At 44.0% G+C, this 24,911-nt stretch overlaps 2 protein-coding genes across 3 annotated transcripts in view; both read right to left on the reverse strand.

The window, feature by feature from the left end:
• The window catches only part of LOC136388559 (mammaglobin-A-like), an 87,076-nt gene extending 67,217 nt beyond the window's left edge, over positions 1-19,859 (reverse strand). The window contains exons 1-3 of one of the 2 annotated variants that reach the window (XM_066360381.1): positions 19,756-19,859; positions 19,235-19,422; positions 18,109-18,271 (exon numbers count right to left, since the gene is read on the reverse strand). In XM_066360381.1, coding sequence (XP_066216478.1) covers positions 18,233-18,271; positions 19,235-19,422; positions 19,756-19,810 — 282 coding nt within the window. In that variant the 5' untranslated portion in view covers positions 19,811-19,859 and the 3' untranslated portion in view covers positions 18,109-18,232. Of the gene's footprint in view, positions 1-18,108; positions 18,272-19,234; positions 19,423-19,755 lie in introns of those variants that run through there. The other variant, XM_066360382.1, reaches the window with a different exon arrangement.
• Positions 1-24,911, reverse strand: part of LOC136388562 (secretoglobin family 1D member 2-like) — a 395,093-nt gene that overhangs the window by 364,518 nt on the left and 5,664 nt on the right. The window lies entirely within an intron of this gene.

The raw sequence follows: 24,911 nt of genomic DNA on the forward strand, positions 1-24,911 counted from the left end.
ATGCATTTTGCTTCAGAAACACAATTTTTAACTTCAAACTTGAAAATAACATCAAAGTTAAAGAAATGTTGCAATGGTCTGTATTAGAAAAACACCTGAGCACATTACCTAAACCACCAGCTGTAGACATGTTACTTTTTTTGCTCTCAAGTGAGGTCTCTTTGGGGTATTCTAGTTAAAAAAAAAAAAAAAAACAGAACCTGAGAACCTCAGCTTGTGAGACAATTCATCCAGCAGATCAGCAGATATGCGAAGTCTTACTCATCAAATTACAGCCATGATCCCACCCCATCCCAGAGCTCCAGAAAGTTCAGACACAAGTCCAGTGGCAAATTCAGGGCTGAGTAAGTTACAAAAATACAACCCCAAAGTGGCTTAAGGCCCTCTCAAAGTCACAGTGATCTTGCAGGCTGCATTCGAAGGAGCTTGGGGCTCTGCAGACATGACACTGTCCTGGGCCCATGAGATTTCACGGTGATGCCCAGTGACTTTCTCTCCCCAGTAGTAGAAGACACTGAGCTCAGGGACTCTCCTTCCAGCCTAAGCCCCTTTGCAGCGGGATCGAGGTCAGCAGGCCCAGGGAGGCTCTGTGACAGTGCATGTGTTCTACGGGGGAGGAAGTTCCATAAAGAATCCCGAGGAAGAACTGCCTCTAGCAGTGAGGCCCCGTCCTCACAGCTCCTCCTGACCTGCCCACAGTTGGTAGGTGTGCTGGTCCCTGCTTGAGGCACATGCTCCTCCTTGTATGTCAGCCCCTCCTGTGAGCAAGAAACTGAGGACAGCAAGTCACAATGCCACTAAAGACCTCCCCAACAGGGAAGTCTGAGACCGGTGTATACACAGCTGGCATTTACAATGATGAAAATAAGCAGATTTTCTACGCGTTGACCCTAGGGCACAAAGGCATCACACTGTGGCTCCCAGGACAGGCTGAAGGAAGCCTGTGTATTCTGGAGGAACACCTTGGAAAAAGAGGCCAAAAGGCCTCAGGGCTTGGGAGATGGCCCAGGAATCTCACCAGCTAATTCTCACTTCAGGATCTTCAAGATTATTTACTGTTCTTAACTTAATTTCTTGCTCACCAGAAAGAACTTGCTTCTTGAACAAACCATTGTAGTGAAGGGGACAATTACAGTCTTCTGTTCTGCGCAGACATGGGCCTTCACTAATCACTAACCATGTAAGGTGTATATACACGTAGCTTTGGCATCTTCTCCAGCTCTCTCTCACTGTGGACCTGCTGCTCTTTGGGTGTAAGACGTAAGATCTTACAGGAATATTCTTACCCAGCACTGCCTAGTACACAGGTACTGACCAATGGAGGTGACGTGTTCATTAGCCGAAGTGTTTATTATGTTAACTATGTCATCTTTGTCATGTGGTAGGCTATTTATTATCTTTTTACCTGCGATTAACTTTTCTATAGGTGAGTTAAATGACCTCCATGAGGCTGAGAAAGAAATCCAGGTCTCTGTGGATGAAACCAGGGTGTGCCACATGGGTCCACAGGGTCTCAGCCAGGCCGCTTCCCAAGCCCCTGGAGTGTTTACTTCACAGCATCCCAGTTAGTGGTCCCACAAGTCCCTTTCTTTTCACCTCTCGTCCTCATGCAATCTGGCTTCCACCCCAACTATTATACTGAAAGTCCTGACTTCTTCCATATTAATATTGAAGACACTTTAAGTTTTGTATACTATAAGAGATAAAGTCTTGTTTCTTTTTCTTTTCGTTTGTTATTGGCAATGTCTGACCAAATGATAAATATTCCTTTAACTACTGAGTTGTAACATCAATGAGGCTATAGATTAGATCTCTGATATATATGGATCCATTTTGGAGCTCCCTATTGTGATCTTTAGTAAAGTTGTCTACTTTTAATTCAACTCTAAACTGGATCAAGGAGAATTATATATCTAGTAAGACACAATATCTGATATGGCCAGTAACCACTCAGTGTTCTTCCTACCGTTCTTGGCCATTTTCAGACATAGATTGTTGTTCCATATGAATTTGAAATAATTTTATCTAGTTCCCGTTAAAGCTCCACTGGGATTCAAGTTGAAAGTGCATTGAATTAGTATATAAATTTTGGAAATATTGACATTTTTTATTAGTCTTCCAATGACATTGTAAATACTATTTCACTTATTAGATTTGTTCTTAAGTGTTTTATAATTAGTCACATTTGCAATTAAGACATCTTTTTTCCATTTTTAATTTGCCTAGAACATAATCAAGCTGTTGTGTTTTTATATATTTAGTATGTATGCAGCCACTTATAATGCTTTATTTTATTTTATTTTATCTTATTGTGTTTTATTTAATAGCTGAGAGGAGGGGAGATAGTGAGATAGACTCCTGCATGCACCCCGAACAGGATCTGCCCAGCAACCGTATCTTGGGTTGATGCTAGTACTGAGCAATCTTTAGCACCTGAGGCTACTGTAGTCTGACAGAGCTATCCTCAGTGTTCAGGGCCATGCAGGAACCAATCCAGCCACTGGCTGCTGGAGGGGAAGAGGGAGAGAAGGGGGAGAAGGAGGGAGAGAGAAGCAGATGACTGCTTCCACTATGTGCTCTGACATGGAATCAATTTGGGGATGTTTATAAGCCAAGTTGATGCTCTATGTGCTGAGCCACCGGTCAGAACCACATCTTATTATTTTAATACTCTCAGTGCTGCTATGTGGACATGTCTCATGTCTCCTGATGAAAGAATCATATTGTCTGCAAATGGAAGATTCTTCATCTCATCTTTGGAAATAATTACAATTTTTTTCTTATTTTAGTGTGACAGAACTCACAGATCCATACTGACTAATGGATATACCAGGCACTCTCCACCTGTTTTAATAGAAGCCCCTTCAGCACTCATTGTTTGAGAGTGATGTAAGCTGTTGACTCTAAAATTTGATTTTATTGGTTATGATTAGTTTTCTTCTATCCTTACTTTACTTATAATTTTTACTAAGAAAGTTCATCAGATTGTACTACATACATTTGTTGAAGTAATAATGTTGATTATAGTGTCTTGTATTTGAGGTGGAAACTTGCTTCTAGAATCTACTACTTATGTTTAAGTTTTTAAGGCGAGTCTCCTCTCTGGCCTTCATCTAATAGGTACACAGAGGAGAGATTTCAGTACACACACAAACAATGGACCTGCTACAGCTATTCCAGGAACTGGTGATGGGACGCTATGACTCAGGGAGTCTAGGACAAAACTACATTAATAATAACGTGAAGGTTTATTTTCCCAGGTCACTCTCATGCTCTCACAAGTGTGCAGTGGAATTTCCTGAGGACTACATGGCATGTGATGCTGCAAAGGAGTTAAGGTGGAAGCAAGTATGTGTTCTATGCGAGTTCTACTGAGCCAGACATTAAGAGACTTGGGAGAATCTAAACACTGATACTTTACCCACTAAGAACAGACATTCAAGTCAAGACTAAAGAAGTAAGAGAAATGGAAGAGAGAGTAAAACATTATTGAGGAATTATTGCAACTGCATATTCCTATGTGTTTTAAAAATGTAATTAAAAATTGGTACTTTTTTATTGACTCTATTGGGCTGACACTGATTAACAAAATTCTTTCAACATATCATCCAGTACACCATATTGTTTCATTCACCACCCCAAGTCAAGTCTTCATTAATCATCATTTATCTCCTGCAACCTTCCTTCCCATCCCCCTCCAAAATAACTACTAAAAATATGCTATTCAGCTGTTGCTCTGCATATTTTTGAAAACACGCTGCTGAGACACAGGAGCAAGGGGTTACTCTATTCAGTTTGGTTGTGCAAGTTCTTCTGAGGAAGAGCCTGATTTGGGGCCCAGAACATGGGTCCCAGGTCGGCTCTAAACTTTCTACCTGTGGGGTCTTCAGCACAGTGCTGACCTCTCACTCTCGGTTTCCTCATCTGTACAACAAGGGTGATATCATAGTGCCATCCTCGAGGATTTGTGTGAGGAGAATGGATTATGCTCAACACAGTGTCTGGTGATAAATGTCATTTTAAAAAAAAAGACAAACAAATATAAATACTGAGACAAACAGAATAAATCACCTGATTCGCAAAGTCAAACATCACATTAAATGGACAGACTCTGCCAACAAGGAATGTTTGCTATCCTGGGAGCTAACACTGTGTGCTTCTGAATTGGCTCTGGTTCCATCGGGGCTTCTTAGGTAAAATAAGATCATTGCTTTCCAATCACTCAATTTACTGTTTTATGATCACATCTGAATCACTGTTACTGTGATTTTAAAATCCTGAATATTGGATATTGAAACTAAGGGTAGAGGTGCGTGGCGGATGGGGACAGGCATTGCCTACTGCAGACACACGGGGTCTCTGGACTCCTTCCACAGGGAGAAGCGCTGGGCACGCAGCGTCCCTCGTGACTCAGAGCGAAATCCCAGGAATTCCCTGGGGCTTTGGTCTTCAGACTGGTAAACACACCAGGGGGATGGAAACTTTTAAGAGATCACTTCTAGATTGTAGCATCCACTGTACTTTACCATCTACACCCATGTGGCCATGCCCACGGCCGTCTCTGCCTCCATTTTCCCAATCACTTTAGCTCCAACATTCCCAGGACACACACTGACCATCCGCCATCTGACTACGTACTCAGCACTGACTCTCACATGTGAAACACCAGGTTTCCAAAAAAAAGGTATTGAAACGTTTTGAGGTACTAAAATGTTTTTTATAGGAAGTGGTTTCTAATCCCTTGCTTTTATACATCAAAGGAGACACTCCTTTAGCCATGGCTGATAAATAATTGAAAAGTTTTGAGTGAGAAATTACAGTGACACAGTATTTAGTCAAAAGCCCAAACAATTCAAAGATTAAGGTCACACCCCTACCACAAACTCATTCTTTTGCATCTGAATATTCATGTGACAAATCTTTTCAGAATTACACCTATAAGTATAAAAAACATAAAGTTACCACATTGTGTCCAAAAATGATATCATGCACAGGTATATAAAACTAAAGCAGGGCCTCCTCCTGCGGGCTGTGAGCTGCAAAGGGAAGCCCACGGCGGGGAAAGGCCATGGGGTAGTGGAGTGATCATTCCTCTCCTTCACCAGCTCTTGCCATGAAGCGATGGCTCTGTGGTGGCTACTTCTCCTTTCTGTGACACAGCCTGGGAGGGAGAAGGCAGGATAATGTCAGAGATGCTTCCTTTGCTCCTGAATATCCCATAACGTTTCTCCTCATCCTGTGCCTTCATAACACTGGGGACCCAGTCCAGGGCCATTTGGGATGCAACCTGGAGTTTCATGACCCTTCGTCCACCTGTATATGGACTTTATACCCCACCTCCCATGAATTCGTACACTCATGACCTCTGGGAGTCCTCAAGCCTTCTTCTCCCAAGAAGACAGGAGCTGTGTTCATGACCATACATTTGGCCTTGAGAACACAGTTTTTAATTTTGTGCATAGAAATAACTTCAAACTTATAGAAATGTTGCAATAATGTATACACTAGAAGAACACCTGTAAACCTTTTCCAGAATCTCCATTTACTTTGTTATGCAGTCTCTTCTGGGGAATTCTGCTCAAGAATAACAGGCCAATAGTTTCAACCATGGGACAAAATTTCCAATTAGTATGCAAAGCCTTAGTCATCAAAGTACAACTTTATATCCGTGCTCAAGTCCAGAGCTCTGGCAGAGTCATGAATAAATGCAGCACAAAAACAAAACTAAGAAAACTACAATGAGCAGGACTGGTGTTCGCGAAAGCCTTCTCACTGTCCCAGTGAACATGCCGGCTGCATTCGCATAACTGTGGGGCTCTCAGCACGGATGACATTGCCATGAGCCCATGAGATTTCCAGGTGGTACCCCAGGGATTGTCATCCACAGAGAGAAGACACTTGAGGGTCAGTGATTCTCTGCATCCTAAGTTCCTTTTCAGCAGGAGTCAAGCACCAGATCAAGGTGAGGCTCTTGTCAACACATCTGTTCTTCCTGAGGAACTGATGTTACATAAATCCCCAGAGAGAACTGCCTCACAGCTGTGACGGCCAGGCACTAACAACTCTTCCTGATCCTCCCCACAGTCAGTAGCTGCGCTGGTTTATCCTTGAGGCACGTGGTCCTCATTGTAAGTCAGCCCGGCAAGTGAACAACAAACCTGAGGCCAACAAGTCACAACCCATCTAAGGAACCTCCCAGACAAGGGAGTTGAGTCCACTGCAAACACCTAGGTAAAGTGGCATTTATGTGCCACTGATGACGAATGAAACCAAGAGGATTGTTCTCGTTGTTAGCCTGGGATTGGAAGCAGTCACCCTGTGGCATCCACACCGGGTTGAAGAGAGTTGTTTTATAAATTTTGGAAGAACTCCATAGCAAAAGAGGTCAAATAACCTCAGGATTTCTGAGATTGACAGGAATAAAGGTGAGCTAATAATGTAGCATCCTCAAGACTATTTTCAAGTTAATGTAATTTGTTTATCAGGTTGTGGGCCACAAACTACCTGCTGTAACTCTTGTAAGGATCCGATAAATGGCCTCCAACTGGCCCCGAACAAGAATAGTCTTTATAGGAAGCATTTAAGATCCTGCTTGCAGGCAAATGTTATTTTTGACTCAACTTCATAAAAGTTAAGAAGAAAAAGAAGAAGGAGGAGGAGGAGGAGAAGAAGTAGAAGAAGAAAAACAAGAAAGAAGAGGAAGAAAGAGAGAGAATAAGAAGACTGAATTAAAATGACCTGCCCTGGCCAGTTGGCTCAGTAGTACAGCATCAGCCTGGTGTGTGGAAGTCCCAGATTTGATTCCCAGTCAGGGCACACAGGAGAAGCGACCATCTGCTTCTCCACCCCTCACCCTCCATCTCTCTCTCTCTTCCCTTCCTGCATCCATGGCTTGAATGGTTCGGGCAAAGTTAGCTCCAGGTGCTGAGGATGGCTCCATGACTTTGTTTTAGATACTAAACTAGTTTGGTTGCCGAGCAATGGAGCAGCAGCCCAGGTGGGCAGAGCATTGCACCTTAGTAGGCTTGCCAGGTGGGTCCCAGTCAGGGCACATGTGGGAGTCTGTCTCTGCCTCCCTGCTTCTCACTTAATTTAAAAAAAAAAAAAAGCCCTGGCCAGTTGACTCAGCGGTAGAGCATTGGCCCAGCATGTGGAAGTCCCAGGTTCGATTCCTGGTCAGGGCACACAGTAGAAGCACCCTTCTGCTTATCCACCCCTTCCCCCTCTCCTTTCTCTCTAGCTCTCTCTTCCCCTCCCACAGCCAAGGCTCCATTGAAGCAAAGTTGGCCCGGGCACTGAGGATGCCTCCATGGCCTCCACGTCAGGTGCTAGAATGGCTCCAATTGCAGCAGAGCAACATTCCCAGATGGGCAGAGCATCACGCCCTAGAGGACTATGCTGGGTGGATCCCTGTTGGGAACATGTGGGAGTCTGTCTTTCTGCCTCCCTGCTTCTCACTTCATAAAAATACACACACACACACAAAAGGGAATTACAACAACAGGGCCAGGTTGGGTCTTTACTGTCTGAGTTTCAGAGCTGTTTGTCATACTCATCTCTCTGTCATTACAGCTGAAGGCCTGCGAGTTACACATTCAGACTCCCTTCCAGCTGCTCTGTGTTAGCTTCTCTAGTGGAAGGCCCTGATGGAAATGAAAGGTGGGAAGAGACAGCTGCGATGATTCTCAGCCTTGTCCTCACCTCTTGCAGTGATTGCAGGAGCAGTGTGTATGACACTCACCACAGCCCAGGAAGGGTGTGTCCACAGGGGTGGCTGCCATGTATGGGCTCCTGGGTTCTTGCTCAACCAATTCATTCCCAACAGCGCAGCCTAAGCTTCACCTGCAGTTGTGCGCGCTCAGCAACACCAGCCGTCGTTTTTCTCTTCCTCTTCTGGGAACAGTCTGCCGGCCTCTGCAATCAATGGACAGCCTTTGGATTCTCTTTCTTGCTTCTCCAGCCCTGAAAACACCTTTATCACCAATTCCTGGATGAAATTCTACCTGCTTAACAGACCTAGGCAGTTTTCTCTTTCCTTACTGGACACAAACTGATAAACACTAGAAAACACTATGTATAGCTAACTTGATTGCATGCACGAAAACGCATAACTTGCAGCATCACAAAGGGAATAGAGAGGCCCCATCACGGTCAGGACTATGGGACACACTGAAGGTCAGTTAGAGAAAAGTTTAATGTCAACACACATTAAACTTTAATGTTCAGAGTGTTTTACATTCTCTGAACAAATATGCTGGATCTTCAAACGCACGTGATCGACACTATGACCCAGACTTCAGAAACATTGCCAAAGAGCAGCTCATTTGATCATTGACATTAAATAATATTTTTAGATGTGGTGTAATTTTGCTGTCACCAGCTGACCTGTAACTTATTTTACCTAAAAGAAGTCGGTTGTACAACCTTTTACTTCTGTCTTCTGTGGTGAAAGACCACGTCTTAAATCCCTGGTCGGCAAACCGCAGCTCGGGAGCCATATAGGTCTCTTTGGCCCTTAAGTGTGGCTCTTCCACAAAATACCACATGTGAGCGCTACCTCGATAAGGAATGTACCTACCTAAATAGTTTAAATTTAAAAAAGTTGGCTCTCAAAAGAAATTTCAATTGTTGTACTGTTGATATTTGGCTCTGTTGACTAATGAGTTTGCCTACCACTGTTAAGGCAACAGAGAAAAGGGGTGACGTAGCTGCCTGGTGCTGCTGGAGTACTTCTACTCACACTCCATGCCACTGGCTTCTCCAACAATTATTCAAGTCCTCCCCTAACCCCGATTCCCCCTTTGCCCAGAAATCTGCCCTCTCTGAAGGGCTTTGTTCCAGCCCGCACTTGTACCTCACTTCCTCTGGATTCAGTTCTCAGTAGGTTTCATCTCATCTGCCCGCTCTCTGTGGGAAAACACTTCTCATCACTTTCTTTTCCCCCCACACTGCTGAGTTCAGCACTCTGTTCTTTTGTTGTATTAACATCGTTCTGCGGGGTTTTTTTGGTGGCAGTGGGGACTTCAAAGGAGGATGGGCAGAGATTACACTCATGGTCAGTCTGCTCTGCCAATTCCGTCTTCGGCAGTGTGCTGATTGCCACTGCAGTCAGGGGCTTTGGCTGGTCATGACCTTGTGGTGGCAAAGGGAAGTTTCTTTATGGGTTACTTTTTAAGCTAATACATCTCCTTTCGAAATTTGTTTCTTTACTGAGAAACCTGAATTTCCTATATTGGATATAATGACAGAGATAAAGATATAATGACAGAGATAAAGATCTCTGTAGCAGCGAAATGGTTTCAATACCATTTAAGGGAGAAAACCAGGTTGGACTCGGTCTGTGGATAGCACACCATGACTGGTTTCCTGACGCCTTCCCAAGACAGACAGGGAAGAGGCAGGCAGACTGTTCAGGAACATCTGGATTTGGAATGTGGATCCAATTTTCCAACTGGGGGTCTATGGACTAGGTCTGCTTAAGAGAGTCATTGAGTTTTTCTAAGTGCCACTAAATGGAAACTCTTCTTTATTTACCAGAGAATAACAGGAATTAACTGATCGCAGGTCTGTGAGACACTGAGCAACGTGTCCTATCAGATTCTCCCCCGAACAGGAACGCTAAATCCAGGGGCCGGCATTCCTCTACAAATAAGGCACTTTGGGGTCATCCTCACTCCTCCCAGCTCCATGCTCCACATTTTCCTCCCTCGTCCTTCCCCAGCACCAATGCTCCCTCTATCCGCCACTCTGTTACCTGTGCCCTCCGTGGACATGCTGTACCGTGGGCCCAAAGTCATTTTTGTTTCGCTTCATCTGCCTATGTTGCCCTAAATCTCCTCTGCTGCTCCGTGGGTGTGCAGTCGGAAGAGACAGCCATTAAACGCACCGGGTGGGTCTTGGAAGGGCCCTCTTTTGTCAAGAAGAGCAGAGCTGGTCAGTTCTTCTGAACTAGGACCAATGCCAGTGAACCTGTCGTTTTGGGACTCTTTGGCCACTGCATCCAAAACAAAGCTTAAGGTTCCCCCTGGCGACAAAGGGTAGACTGCACGCATTCGGGGCGACCCAGGATTCTACTGGAAATAGTGCCACCTGGGGGTGCAGACCTTACAGCCTGTTCAGTCTGAGAAAATCTCCCTGGATGTTTCCTCCTGTGTGCAGTCCCACGGTGGACCTGATTGTGCCACACCTTCCCCATGATCAGTTTCAAAGGTCGTATGAATAATTAGAAAGCACAAAGGAAATAACTTAGCGGTTAATAAATATTTGAAGAAATAATTCATGAGTAAATTCCAACCTTATGAAAAACATCAAGCGCCAGATAAAGAAGCCGTGCAAACGTCCCCGCCGGCCGAGGACGGCACAGCTTAAATGAGACCGACACTGCTTCCAAGTGCAGATGGAAAATCTAAACTGAAGTATGAAAACCAGGTGTCAGCCAGTGTTGCTGAGCAACCAAAGCAGTGTGTACACGAGGGGCGGGGTTCTAGGAGAAGGGCGGCTACAGAGAAGGACAAAAATAAATTGACAACATTATGGTAAATTAAAGAAACATTGTATTCATTGCAACGATAATACACTATAATATGACAAATGCATAATAAAAACATTTATAATATTTAATATTATAATTATGCTTATATGCCTATTGATTTTTAATAATAATTATAAGAAAAAAGTACTCATGTAGATAATATTATCCTCATGAGTACTCATGATATAATATTATCTACATGAGTACTTTCCCACTGAGTGAATATTTTTTGTCAATGTATCATCCTGTAACAATATATTGGAAATATCTGAACAAGAAATATTCTTCATACTGAATTTTACGGCAAGTGCTGCAGCTAGAATATCAACATTCAATCTTGATTTCTCACTTGTCCAAAAATCATTAGCAATTGAAAACACTCTTTCAACTACTGCATTAGTTCCAGGGCAGCACAATGTCAATTGAACAAGAATAAATAAATTCACACATGGAATATGTTCATTTTTAAAATTGATGAATATTTCCACCCATCTTTTGTCAATTTTGATGTGTTCATTTTCCCATTGTATTAATTTTTCAGAACTTAAATATACATTCAGTCTTCTAATTTCTTCAAAGAGACAATTGTCGTCTATTTTGATGTTTGGCATTTCTTTAGCTAAAAACTCCAGACAAGATTTAATATCTGTCCAATATACTTGCGATGAAGTCAAAAAAACATCATTGAAAACTGATATTTCCTGTGATGTTTGTTTCAGACCATTCTTCAATACATGTCTGGTAAAAATTCTGCACTTCTTTGATAAAAAAAAAATTTATATTGAAGGATAAAGTCGTTCAAAAGAAGACTAACTTCCGTAGCTGAAATGTGTTCACCTTCAATCTTTGAATCGTTTTGTGAAAAACAGATGCTTGATTATGTACAAAATACATTAATATCTCAGATATTTTATTATTGAAAAATGATTGCAGAATTTTAGGACATCTGTCTAAACTTGAAAAATATGAACGGAGAGGCCCAAATATTCAATAATTGTAGAACACGCTTTATAGCAGGTGTTAGAGCGAGGCATTGAACTTTTGAATATCCTAAAAGTTTTTTGTAGGTCCTGGCTGGTTGGCTCAGCGGTAGAGCGTCGGTCTGGCATGCGGGGGACCCGGGTTCGATTCCCGGCCAGGGCACATGGGAGAAGCGTCCATTTGCTTCTCCACCCCCGCCCCCTCCTTCCTCTCTGTCTCTCTCTTCCCCTCCCGCAGCCGGGGCTCCATTGGAGCAGAGATGGCCCGGGCGCTGGGGATGGCTCCTTGGCCTCTGCCCCACGCGCTGGAGTGGCAGACGCCCGAGAGGGGCAGAGCATCGCCCCCTGGTGGGCAGAGCATCGCCCCCTGGTGAGCATGCCGGGTGGATCCCAGTCGGGCACATGCGGGAGTCTGTCTGACTGTCTCTCCGCGTTTCCAGCTTCAGAAAAAATACAAAAAAAAAGAAAAAAGAAAGTTTTTTGTATTAAATATATTCTTCTTCACAAAATTGTTTTAAAGTATCCTACAAGGCCCTGGCCGGTTGGCTCAGCAGTAGAGCGTCGGCCTGGCGTGCGGGGGACCCGGGTTCGATTCCCGGCCAGGGCACATAGGAGAAGCGCCCATTTGCTTCTCCACCCCCACCCCCTCCTTCCGCTCTGTCTCTCTCTTCCCCTCCCGCAGCCAAGGCTCCATTGGAGCAAAGATGGCCCAGGCGCTGGGGATGGCTCCTTGGCCTCTGCCCCAGGCACTAGAGTGCCTCTGGTCGCAGCAGAGCGACACCCCAGAGGGGCAGAGCATCGCCCCCTGGTGGGCAGAGCCTCGCCCCTGGTGGGCGTGCCGGGTGGATCCCGGTCGGGCGCATGCGGGAGTCTATCTGACTGTCTCTCCCCGTTTCCAGCTTCAGAAAAATACAAAAAAAAAAAAATTAGAAGAATAAAGTATCCTACAATATGCTTTGTGAGGTTTTAAATTACAAATCCATATTTTTATATATCTAAAGCTTGCAGGTTTTCTTCTCCTTCTTAAATAAATCTAAGAAATTTGTGCTCATTTCATTTAAATTTTCAAATTTATTACTATAAGTTGTTCCTAATATTTGTAGAACCTGTAGTTCCTGAACTTCATGACCATTTTTTTTTCCTTTTTTTTTTTTTTTTTTTTTTCCTTCACTTCTCTTGCCTTTGGAGTCAAATTCATAAAATGCTCTTTAAAACCCAGGTCCGTGAGTTTAGTACCTATGTCTTCTTCTATGTACTTTATTGTTTCAGGTCTTGTGTTTAGATCTTTGATCCATTTTGAGTTAATTTTAGTACAGGGGGACAAACTGTAGTCCAGTTTTATTCTTTTGCATGTGGCTTTCCAGTTTTCCCAGCACCATTTATTGAAGAGGCTTTCTTTTCTCCATTGTGTGTTGTTGGCCCCTTTATCAAAAATTATTTGACTATATATATGTGGTTTTATTTCTGGGTTTTCTATTCTGTTCCATTGGTCTGAGTGTCTATTTTTCTGCAAATACCATGCTGTTTTGATTGTCGTGGCCCTATAATATAGTTTGAAGTCAGGTATTGTAATGCCCCCAGCTTCATTCTTTTTCTTTAGGATTGCTTTGGCTATTCGGGGTTTTTTTTAGTTCCATATAAATCTGACGATTTTTTGCTCCATTTCTTTAAAAAATGTCATTGGAATTTTGATTGGAATTGCATTAAATTTGTATATTCCTTTGGGTAATATGGCCATCTTGATTATATTTATTCTTCCTAACCAAGAACAAGGAATATTCTTCCATCTCATTATATCTTTTTCGATTTCCTTTAACAATGGTTTATAGTTTTCATTATATAAGTCCTTTACATTCTTTATTATGTTTATTCCTAAGTATTTTATTTTTTTTGTTGCAATTGTGAAGGGGATTATTCTTTTGAGTTCGTTCTCAAATGTTTTATTGTTGTCATATAGAAAGGCTATTGACTTCTGTCTGTTAATTTTGTATCCTGTGACCTTACTGTATTGGCTTATTGTTTCTAGTAGTCTTTTTGTGGATTCTTTGGGGTTTTCGATGTATAGGATCATATCATCTGCAAAAAGTGATACCTTTACTTCTTCTTTTCCAATATGAATGCCTTTTATTTCTTTGTCTTGTCTGATTGCTCTGGCTAGAACTTCTAGTACCACATTAAATAAGAGTGGAGAGAGTGGACAACCCTGTCTTGTTCCTGATTTAAGGAGGAAATCCTTCAGTTTCCTGCCATTTAATATGATGTTAGCTGATGGTTTATCATATATGGCCTTTATCATGTTGAGATATTTTTCTTCTATACCCATTTTGTTGAGAGTCTTAAACATAAAATTGTGTTGTATTTTATCGAAAGCCTTTTCTGCGTCTATTGATAAGATCGTGTGGTTTTTGTTCTTTGTTTTGTTGATATGGTGTATTACATTAACCGTTTTACGTATGTTGAACCATCCTAAGATTCTGGGATGAATCCCACTTGATCATGATGTATTATTTTTTTAATATGTTGTTGTATTCAATTTGCTAGTATTTTGTTTAGTATTTTAGCATCTGTATTCATTAGAGATATTAGTCTGTAGTTTTCTTTTTTTGTGCCATCCTTGCCTGGTTTTGGTATGAGGGTTATGTTGGCCTCATAAAATGTGTTTGGAAGTATTGCTTCTTCTTCAATTTTTTGGAAGACTTTGAGTAGAATAGGAACCAAGTCTTCTTTGAATGTTTGATAAAATTCACTGGTTTAGTCGTCTGGGCCTGGACTTTTATTTTTGGGGAGGTTTTTAATGGTTTTTTCTATTTCTTCTCTACTAATAGGTCTGTTTAGGCTTTCTGCTTCTTCTTGACTCAGTCTAGGAAGGTTGTATTTTTCTAGGAATTTATCCATTTCTTCTAGGTTGTTGAATTTAGTGGCATAAAGTTTTTCATAGTATTCTACAATAATTCTTTGTATATCTACGGTGTCCGTGGTGATTTCTCCTCTTTCATTTTGGATTTTGTTTATATGAGTTCTTTCTCTTTTTTCCTTGGTAAGTCTTGCAAAGGGTTTGTCAATTTTGTTGATCTTTTCAAAGAACCAGCTCCTTGTTCTATTAATTTTTTCTATGGTTTTTCTGTTCTCTATTTCATTTATTTCTGCTCTGATTTTTATTATCTCCTTTCTTCAGCTGGTTTTGGGTTGTCTTTGTTCTTCTTTTTCTAGTTCCTTAAGGTGGGAAGTTAAGTGGTTCACTTGGGCTCTCTCTTGTTTGTTCATATATGCCTGAAGTGATATGAACTTCCCTCTTATCACTGCTTTTGCTGCATCCCATAGATTCTGATATGTCGTATTGTCATTTTCATTTGTCTGTATATATCTTTTGATCTCTGCGCTAATTTCTTCTTTGACCCATTCATTTTTTAAAAGTATGTTGTTTAGTTTCCACATTTTTGTGGGATTTTTTTCCTCTTTTTTGCAATTGAATTCTAGTTTCAAGGCTTTATGATCAGAAAATATGCTTGGTACAACTTTGATTTTTCTGAATTTGCTGATGTTGTTTTTGTGGCCCAAACTTCATGACCATTAATTAATTGCAGTCCCGTGAGTGGGAAGTGGAAACCATGGCTGTGACTCTGCCAGGGTGATGTCATTGATGAAAACCACATCAGTAGTTAAACAATGAGCTATTCCTGCTGTTTATAACAGAGACTGTGTAGTTATTTCCAGCAGGCATTCCCTACCCTAATGTTCCATTCACAACGTTCCCAGGTAACTATTTGGCAATATTGCCACAGCACAAAGATACGTGTCCATCACTAAATTCTTCAGACCCAGGGTTTCTGACCACATGGATAAACCTTGAGAAAGTATGATAAAAGAAATAAGCCAGTCAGGCCCTGGCCGGTTGGCTCAGCGGTAGAGCGTCAGCCTAGCGTGCGGAGGACCCGGGTTCGATTCCCGGCCAGGGCACACAGGAGAAGCGCCCATTTGCTTCTCCACCCCTCCGCCGCGCTTTCCTCTCTGTCTCTCTCTTCCCCTCCTGCAGCCAAGGCTCCATTGGAGCAAACATGGCCCGGGCGCTGGGGATGGCTCTGTGGCCGCTGCCTCAGGCGCTAGAGTGGCTCTGGTCGCAACATGGCGACGCCCAGGATGGGCAGAGCATCGCCCCCTGGTGGGCAGAGCGTCGCCCCATGGTGGGCGTGCCGGGTGGATCCCGGTCGGGCGCATGCGGGAGTCTGTCTGACTGTCTCTCCCTGTTTCCAGCTTCAGAAAAATGAAAAAAAAAAAAAAAAAAAAAAAAAAAAAAGAAATAAGCCAGTCATAAAAAGACAATTGTTGTATTTTGTAGAGTAAAACACCTCTAAGAACAGAAGGTAGAAATGTAGCTTGCAGTGGTGGGTGGTGAGAAAATGGGAGATGCTAAGGGTATAGACTTGCACATTAGGTGATGAGAAGATCCAGATTGGTTGCTCTGCAGAGTGAATGTTCCTAACTTGACGAAACTGTAAATTTAAAGTACAGAGAAGGGTAACATTTATGTTATGTCATTTACCATGATTAAATTTTCTTTTAATTAACAGCTTCTCAATTAAGAATGAGGGAAACTTAAAATAAAAACACCCATGATAAAAGAAATATTTCAATTCCTTCCATAAACCATCTGCAAACCTAACATTCTTCCTTGGTAACTGACTAACACCAGGGTTTTAGAGAGACGTAATGACGCACACTGCTGGGGACCTCACCCTGCCCCTTGGCACCAGCTCTCTAAAGCTAGCTCTTCCCCGCCTCATCTCCAGCATCCCTGCCCGCACCCTGGTGGGCCTGGCCCCCTGGCAGTCACTGATGTTCTCAGCACAATCCACATTGTTCATACCAGCTCCTCTTAGGAACACAGACAAATGTCTTCTAACACTTCTAACCATGTCATCAGATGAGAGGTACACCCGGGACACACAGGAGCACGTAAACGGTGCCCACCCTCCCCCAAGGCAGCTCAGGGCTGTGCTGAGACCGCGGGGCCAAAGTGGGCAATGTGCAGTGTCCAAGGAGGCAGGGGCATCCCGGCCACCCAATCAGGCTTCACCTGTGACCCTGCCTCCTGCTCCCATCCCTCCTCGGAACTGCCATCACTCAGAATACTTAGGCCTTTCCTCCCTTGCAAGCCCCTGGCCGATCTGACTGGTCAATGGGGATCCAGTGACTGCAGCCCTATATCTCCTTGGGACTCCCCAACAGAACGTTCTCCTTCTCCATGGACACACCCACTGCAGCCTGAACAGGACAGGCTCCTCCCAGATGAACCAGGGCTCATCTGAGCAAATGCAAACTTCTGTAAATGCGTCAAAGAACCAGAACTGAGCATGGCCCATGAGTTCTTAATAAGTGTGTTTGTGTGTGTGTGCACATGTATGCACATATGTATATAACAAATAAGATTTAAACCATAGGTCCAGGTGAAGGGCCCTATTACCTGGGCCTAATGGTGTCACAGGCTGGAGGTGATTTGAAGAAATGGGAGGGACTTCCTCATATGACTTATTGAGTCTTTGGTACTTATGGCCACTTCTTCGTAAAACATGTTAAATAATGTATCTTATAATGGCGTTTATATAAAGATGCATATACCCTCAGAGGTTCATTGGTGCATATTTATTATTACTATATTCACTTTTGGTTAACATTTTAAAAGACATTGTAACACTTTTGTAGGACCAAAAGGTATTGTCTACCTTGTTCCCTGTTTGGGATATGGCTGGTGGAAGTCAGCCCTGGCGGGAGCTGAGTTGTACCAAGAAGGGATTAGGGCTTAGGCTGGGTGATAGGGACCTGTGCTGGTGTAAACAGAGGGCGCTCGTCACCCACCCCTGGTGTCAGGATAGTGAGGACGGGCCACAGTGAGGAGAACTGAGTCCGAGTTAAAATCACTCACTTTGCTTCCTTCCCAGGGAATTCCAACCTCACTGGTGGTTGGTCACTGTGGGAATAAAAGGGTGAACCACACTGCCCCCTGCAGGGCCATGACCAGGGACAGTCACACAGTTGAAGGAGGGACCAAAGATATCCATAATAGGGTAAATAAATTGTAATGAAATATTTTTAAAATTCAAAATTGAGGTCACACATTAATTTTCCGATCAAGACAGGTTTCAGCCCTGCTTTGCCTGAGTCACGTCTGGCACTAACTCTGTCCCCTCCCTGCACCTCTGGTCAGGGACAGAGAGCACCCAGGGAGGAGTCTGAGTGGACAGCAGGGCACGGCATGGTCATGGGGACAGCAGTGGATCCGGGACAGGAAGCTGAGCAGATGCAGACACAAGACCTGAGAGCCCACAGTGCTCAGATGGACCCAGGAAGGTGGGATGATGAGGAGAGAGCATCGCTTTTCAATGCACCGGGTCCATGACAGGCAGCAGATGCTGAGGGACAGAGTGCCTTTCTGATTCTCAACCCTCCATTCATGAGTTCTGTGATGAGGATTGTGTACAGGTGTGTGCGCACATGAGCAACATGTGTGTGATTGTGTCTTTAAAACCCCCGTGTTAGTCAATCACCAAGGAAGAACGTTAGGTTTGCAGATGCTTTATTGAAGAGAAAATGTATGTGAGGTTTCAACAATTGTCTTGCAGTCTGTAGATAAAAAGATGAAAAGGATGCTAAGTCGTGATTTCTACTCATCGTCGGTCGGTTTCTGATCATTCCCTGTAGTCTGAGCCAAAGGTCTGGGGCAAAGTTAATATGGCTTACACCAAACACTATTGTATATTGCATCCTGGAAAACAAACACAGTCATCGCTTACATGTCAGTTCTTCTAACAAAGGACAATCCTGAGAAACAAACATTTCCTCTATCTTATCCCCAGATTGGTCCACACCCAGCGGCAGAGAGCTGCTGGTGGAAGTAACATCGGAATTCTGTGCTGTGTCCTCCCACTCAGGAGACCTCTGCTGATGCCAGAGGGGCCGGTGCTTCCAGCACTTCCCCAGCGGGGATCCCTTTGCTGATTTTTCTGCATGTTTCCTCTTCTTCAAGAACTTACCCAATAAATACACTGTGTTGTCAGTTTTCAGTACCTCAGTCCAAATACGAGGCAGTGTGCAGTTTGAGTTCCTGCATGGCCTGCATGTTAAGAACTAGGGCAAATGGGCAGATGCCCGCACCCTATCCTTTTTTAGGCTACTAAACTTTCCAGATGTTCAATCTTACAGATTTGTCTGATTTAGTGTTTTCTTTTTAAATAGTTCCCCTCATCTTCGATTGAAGAGGTTGTTAATTTTTTTTAAGTTTTAATCATGATAAATACACATAACACCCATTTCTGCACTTTAAATATACAGACTAGTTGTGGTAAGAATATTCACCCAGCAGAGCAACCAATCTCCTAGACCTTGTGATCAGCTAATGTGCAACTCTCCAGGCCTAATATCTCCCACTTCCTCACAGCCCTCCCTTGCACACCGCTGTACTGAGGGGAAGGGAAGCCTTTATCCAAACACCCTTTTCCCTCTCGCATTTCCAGGAATCACTCACTGGAGATTCCACAAAGTGCACAGGCTCCCCAACACCAGCTTGGATGGCTTTCCTGGTGTCAGAGTATTCACACTCACCAACAATAAATTCAATGAAATAAAGTAAACTGTGAACAACACTAGCTTTGAAGAAATTAGTAACCAACTTTGACATTGTCTATTTCTGTATAGTGGTTAAAAGCAGTTAAGAAGAAACCAAACTTACCACCATCACCTGGGCATTTGTCAGAGTTTCTTCACTCTGTTGGAGAAAGCACTGCTTCGCTTGTCTTATGGCCTCTTCTGCTTCTGCATCCGGTATGAACTCTCTAAAATTTTCTATGTATTGATCCTTGCTCACTTCAGGGTCAATTGCCTGATTGATCACCTGGCTCACAAGTGTGCAGCCAGAACCTGGGATGAAAGCGTGCAAAAGCTGCTCAGTCACAGAGGCATGAACTCCTTGTTGGGCAGCCGGGATGCTTGTCCTTCTCCCACATCCCAGCTGCACGTCCATTCAGAAAGATGACGGGGAATGGTCTGAGTCCTCGGACAGTAACTCAGGATCTGGGTATTCTTTAAGTCCTCACACACTGCTTCCTTGTTACACACACACACACACACACACACACACACACACCTACAAACTAGAGAAGTGAGGTGCCCTGTCCTGGGGTGAGGGGAGCAGAGATCTCCCACAGCGGCCCTGACAACAAGCCCCCCGAGCCCCGCCCCGTGCGGACTCACCTGCGTAGCAGTAAAAGGGGAGGGCAGCGAGCACGAGGACTGGGAGCAGCTTCATGGTCCCGGCAGCGGCTCCCGCTGGTCACTGCGGTGTGGCAGGAAAGAAGGATCTCACTTTGGAGGTGAGTGCCCAGAACTCCTCCTTTTATTCCCCAGGAGGCCACCTTGATTTCTTCAATGGATGAAGGAAAGAGTCACCAGACACACCTAGCACTGGCCCAGGAAAGGACCGTGGAAATCCACCAGAACCCAGCTAGTCTGTGCTCTGTGTGTAGAAACCAATGAGACAGAGCTGTAGAAACCCTCAAATTTTTTCTATCTGTAGCAATGGCCATGTCAGTAGATGACATTGATGTAGAGGGTCCGTCACTAAATGGACGGAATGCCACGGCAGCAGCACAGACTGACTCCCCTGAGCAAACTGATGTGTGGTCTCCCTCCCATGAGGTAGACATATCATCTGTGTCCAGCTATAGGGAATGCGACAGAAGAACTCAAGTGACTTGATCATAGCCACACAGCTACTGGGTAGCATAGATGGGTGGGGAGGTAGGTGTTGTGAAAAAAGAGAGCTCTCAACTCTACTGATCTCCTTAGTTTAACACTTATGGACTTTACTTTATGAGTCAAGTGGATTTCTGTAACCTTGATCTGCACAGCAGCTCTATGTGACCTCCAGGTAGATTTCTGTGCAGGCCCCACGGTGTTCTACTCAAGGCCTTTGCTCCATGTGAAGTGCTCTCCACTGTCCCTGCCTGGGGGCCTTTTAGTTGAAACTATTTACTTCCAATAACACACCGAAGAGAGAACCCACTGCTGGTGTCAGATCATGGCCTCGAATCTTTGAGTTCACCTTACCAGGACCCATGGCTCCAATGTTCACCTGTGTCCTGGTGACAAGGACCTGACCTCATGACTCTTTCCTCCCTGTTCATCTTCTAGAGAGCATGACCTGCGCTCTTCTGGACTGTGTGTGACAGTTGTGATAAAATGGGTGTCTAATTAGTTGTTTTATTACTGTTTTTGAAGATAGATTGCAATTCTACAAAGAATTCTCTGAGTATATGGCATGATTTATTAGTGGGTTTATTTAAAAGGAGTTAGTCATTTAAAATAGAGACTCTAAAAGGCAAGGCTCATCCCCAACTCTAAACCCAGACATCAAGCTGACATCATGGTGCTAACACCGCAGACTTAATTTTCTTAGAGATAACTAGAAGATCACCCATCAGTAGGGCCAGGGTAGGAAAACAAGAAGTGGGAGACTTGACATCCAGGGGCGGGGCCACCTCAGCGCTCTGTTCTTTGGAAATAAATATTAGCTTGATTCAATCTATCCCGGATCCATCTAATGACTTGGGACAGAGAGCCGGATTTGGAAGCTGAGTCAATATCACTTGTCACCTCCCGGTATTTCTCTCTGGCTCATTAACCAAAACTTACACAGCTTGATATTTCTACAAGATCTGTGATTAAATATTTAATCCGCAAAAACATGTGACAGTCCATATGGCTTGTTAGATTAATACACCAAATCTTCTCTATTCAGTTACTAATTTCCCTCCAGCTAATGCCCATGTTTTCGTATTAACTATTGGACTCCAGAACTTGAATCTGTGGTCATAGGGATGTTACAAGGGGAATAAGGGAGATCTAATACATATTTCTAGCGCTAGAACCATGATTCTCTACTATGGCTGATTTTCTCCCTCCTTGCACCCACCATTGTGGGCATTGGTCCTTGCCCAGAGATATATTTCTGTCCCCTGGGGTGGGTGGTGGCCATTGGCATCAAATGGATAAGACCACGTTTGCTGCTAAACAACCTGAGCTACTCAAGGCATCTACTCAGAAAAGAACTCCTCAACCTCCAATGACACTAAAGTCACGGCCAAGACACCCAGTCATAGAGACATCCCTGACTACATTTGTCCTTATGGCAAAAGATGAGGACTGCCCGGTGGCCTCACACCCAGAGGACAGTAAGGAGCTGCCGTGCTGACCGAAGGCGGCAGTAGAGTCATCATGTGTGACCTCTGGTGCATGGAGCTCATCTCCAAGATCAGGACTTTGCCAGGCTTGTCCTCCCACCTGGAAGTCCCCTCCTTCTTCTCTCTGTCACCCTCATTGACTTTGTCCTTCAGGATCCACTCAGTCCTCCCCTGCTCACAGTCTAATCTAGGAGAATGCAAACTCACAAGGGCTTTGTTCTCAGCTGAATGTCTGTAGGCCTTTAATTTCTAAGGTAAAAACTCATTCTTGATATAACATATTATTCTTCAGTTCCCTGCCTTATTTCTTGTCATTTAATATGACAATCAATTCTTTCAGAAAATTCACTAGTTCTTTCAACAAAATACATCAAGAATCTCCTAAGTTTGGTGCCACATAGATCCCTATGTGGCCTTCAATGATGTGCCACATCTTAACTCTTTTCTACCATATTTAGTTCTTGCAAATTTCAGTCATCCTTCCTTGTCGTTTCTGTCTGACACTTTCCTGTATTTTCAAATTTTTTATTTTAAAATAATGATGTCAGAAAATTGGTCAAAAATGGAAAAACAACTTCTTCCAATGAGAAGCACTAGATGACTGCCCAGTCTTATACACACCATGCCATCTCCACCTCCCCACAAATGGGATCACTGCATCGCATGGTGTTGATGTGTGAAATTATATCATTTACCCTTCTCTGCGGCTCATCTACAAACACCTGTGTTATATCCTGTGTGCACTGGGCTGCCTGCCTTGTCTTTCTTCATCCAGTCCTTTCTGTAGAGCAAATTCTCCCCTACCTTCTGAGAAAAACCTCATGGAGATAAAACTTCAGCAGATCTGCTGCTCTTCTGAGATGTGTTTATGTTCCTGCTGAAATGCTAGCTGACTGCCTCAGAATTCTGTCTGTGCACAGGTACAGGCCAGACCTCTGAACTTTCAGTGTTCCTCTGTGCCCTCCAGTCGGGGCTGATTCTACTTTTATTCCCCATCCTGGCAGGTGACCTAGTGTTTCTTTTTGAAGGAATCTCCTCCCTTTAAGGTGATGTTTCCAAACATCACAAAATGTGTTCTGATGTGGGGAATGAGTGAGCTGTTCTAGTTCATAGTCTTTGCTGTGGGGGCATTTTCTTGATGTGTTTCTTGGTGGTTTCCTCCCAGCATGGTCTCTCTCATTTAACATTTTTTATTAGTTGGAACTCTTGGATTGATGTTTGGACAGACTCATCTTTCCTCTCTTATTTCTGTTCTATTACACACACACACACACACACACACACACACACACACACAAGCAGAGTTTGTCTTCTAAATCCTTTATGCTGTTGTCTAGCTGTCATATTTATTATTTCCCCAAAGTTCTTGTTTTAGTTTAAATGTCTGTTGCCCACAAGGAAGAACATATTGTAGTAATCTTCACTTTCTAAAGACTCATGACATGTCCCACGTGAGAGAGTTCTTTCTGGCCCAGAGAACTTTGATCTCTTCATAAGATTATGTGTCTTAAGAACTTGTGGCCCTGGCCAGTTGGCTCAGCGGTAGAGTGTCGGCCTGGCATGCGGGGGACCCGGGTTCGATTCCTGGCCAGGGCACATAGGAGAAGTGCCCATTTGCTTCTTCACCCACCCCCCCCCCTCCTTCCTCTCTGTCTCTCTCTTCCCCTCCCACAGCCAAGGCTCCATTGGAGCAAAGATGGCCCAGGCGCTGGGGATGGCTCCTTGGCCTCTGCCCCAGGTGCTAGAGTGGCTCTGGTCGCCGCAGAGCAATGCCCCGGAGGGGCAGAGCATCGCCCCCTGGTGGGCAGAGCCTCGCCCCTGGTGGGCGTGCCGGGTGGATCCCGGTCGGGCGCATGCGGGAGTCTGTCTGACTGTCTCTCCCCATTTCCAGCTTCAGAAAAATTCAAAAAAAAAAAAGAACTTGTTAGCTCTCTGTCTCTCTCCATTTTCATGCCCTCCCAGGTTAGTGCCTGGGAGACACATAGTAGAATTAAAAGGAAGGGAGGAATGAAGAGTGTTAATTTTGATTAAGGTGAAGTTTTTGTTGTCCTACATCCAAGAATACACTCAATACTGATTGGAGACTTTGACCGCCATTTATAGGAGTGGAGAGTCACTGACAGGTTACTCTAAGTAAACATATGACAAACCAGTGCCTTGAGCTTGGTTTATTGAACTTGTCACAGAGAGTAGGAGGGATGCAGAGAGAAGACATTTAAGGGGTAGAGTCTAAGCAGAGAGTGATAACACGTGTCCCAGGGAGGATTCGAGGTTCAATGATAAAGTCAAGAGACTCTGCAGATCAATCCTTTGTAGCTGGTAAACTCAGTTTGTGAGTTTGAAGCAGAGTTTCTAAACATAGGTGAGGTCCTCAAGAAAGAAAGTCCCAGGAGGCAACAAACAGAGAGTTGACACCAGACATGATCTGACAGGAGGTGTCAGCAACGCAGGGAGAGTGTCCTGAGGGTTGAAATACAGAACCTGTTCCCATGGGCAGGTCTCTTATGGCTGCCTCTCAGAGAGCGAGATTCTATGGAATCTTCTTCTGTGTTTTGGTAAAATATACAAACATAGGCCCTTGCCGGTTTGCTCAGTGGTAGAGCATGCACGTGGCGTGTGGATGACCCAGGTTTGACTCTTAGGGCACACAAGAGAAGCAACCATCTGCTTCACCACCCCTCCCTCTCTTTCTCTCTCTCTCTCTCTTCCTATCTCACAGCCATGGCTTGATGGGTTTGAGTGCACTGGCCCTGGGTTCTGAGGATGGTTCCATGGAGCTTCTACCTCAGGCACTAAAAGTAGCTCAGTTCTGAGCATGGCCAAAGTGAACAGAGCATCAGCCCCTTTTGGGGTACTGTGTGTATCCTGGTTGGGGCACATGCAGGAGTCTGTCTCTCTATCTTCCCTCCTCTTGCTTGGAAAAGAAGAAAATAAATTACAAACATAAAATTTATAATTTTAATCAAATTATGTGAAGAATTCACTGGCATGTGTTATATTCAGTCTCCATTTTACCACCATTCTTGTCCAGAATTATCTGGAAGGAGGGTCTAGCCATTAACCTCACTCCCCCGTCCGCTCCGGCCCAGCCTTTGTGATCATGAGATATCTCACCTGCCTCCATGTCAGCAGCTCAGGGAAGACACGTTTCTGCCCGAGACCCTAGTC

The sequence above is a fragment of the Saccopteryx leptura genome, chromosome 1 (genome assembly GCF_036850995.1).
Source record: "Saccopteryx leptura isolate mSacLep1 chromosome 1, mSacLep1_pri_phased_curated, whole genome shotgun sequence".
Lineage (NCBI taxonomy): Eukaryota > Metazoa > Chordata > Mammalia > Chiroptera > Emballonuridae > Saccopteryx > Saccopteryx leptura.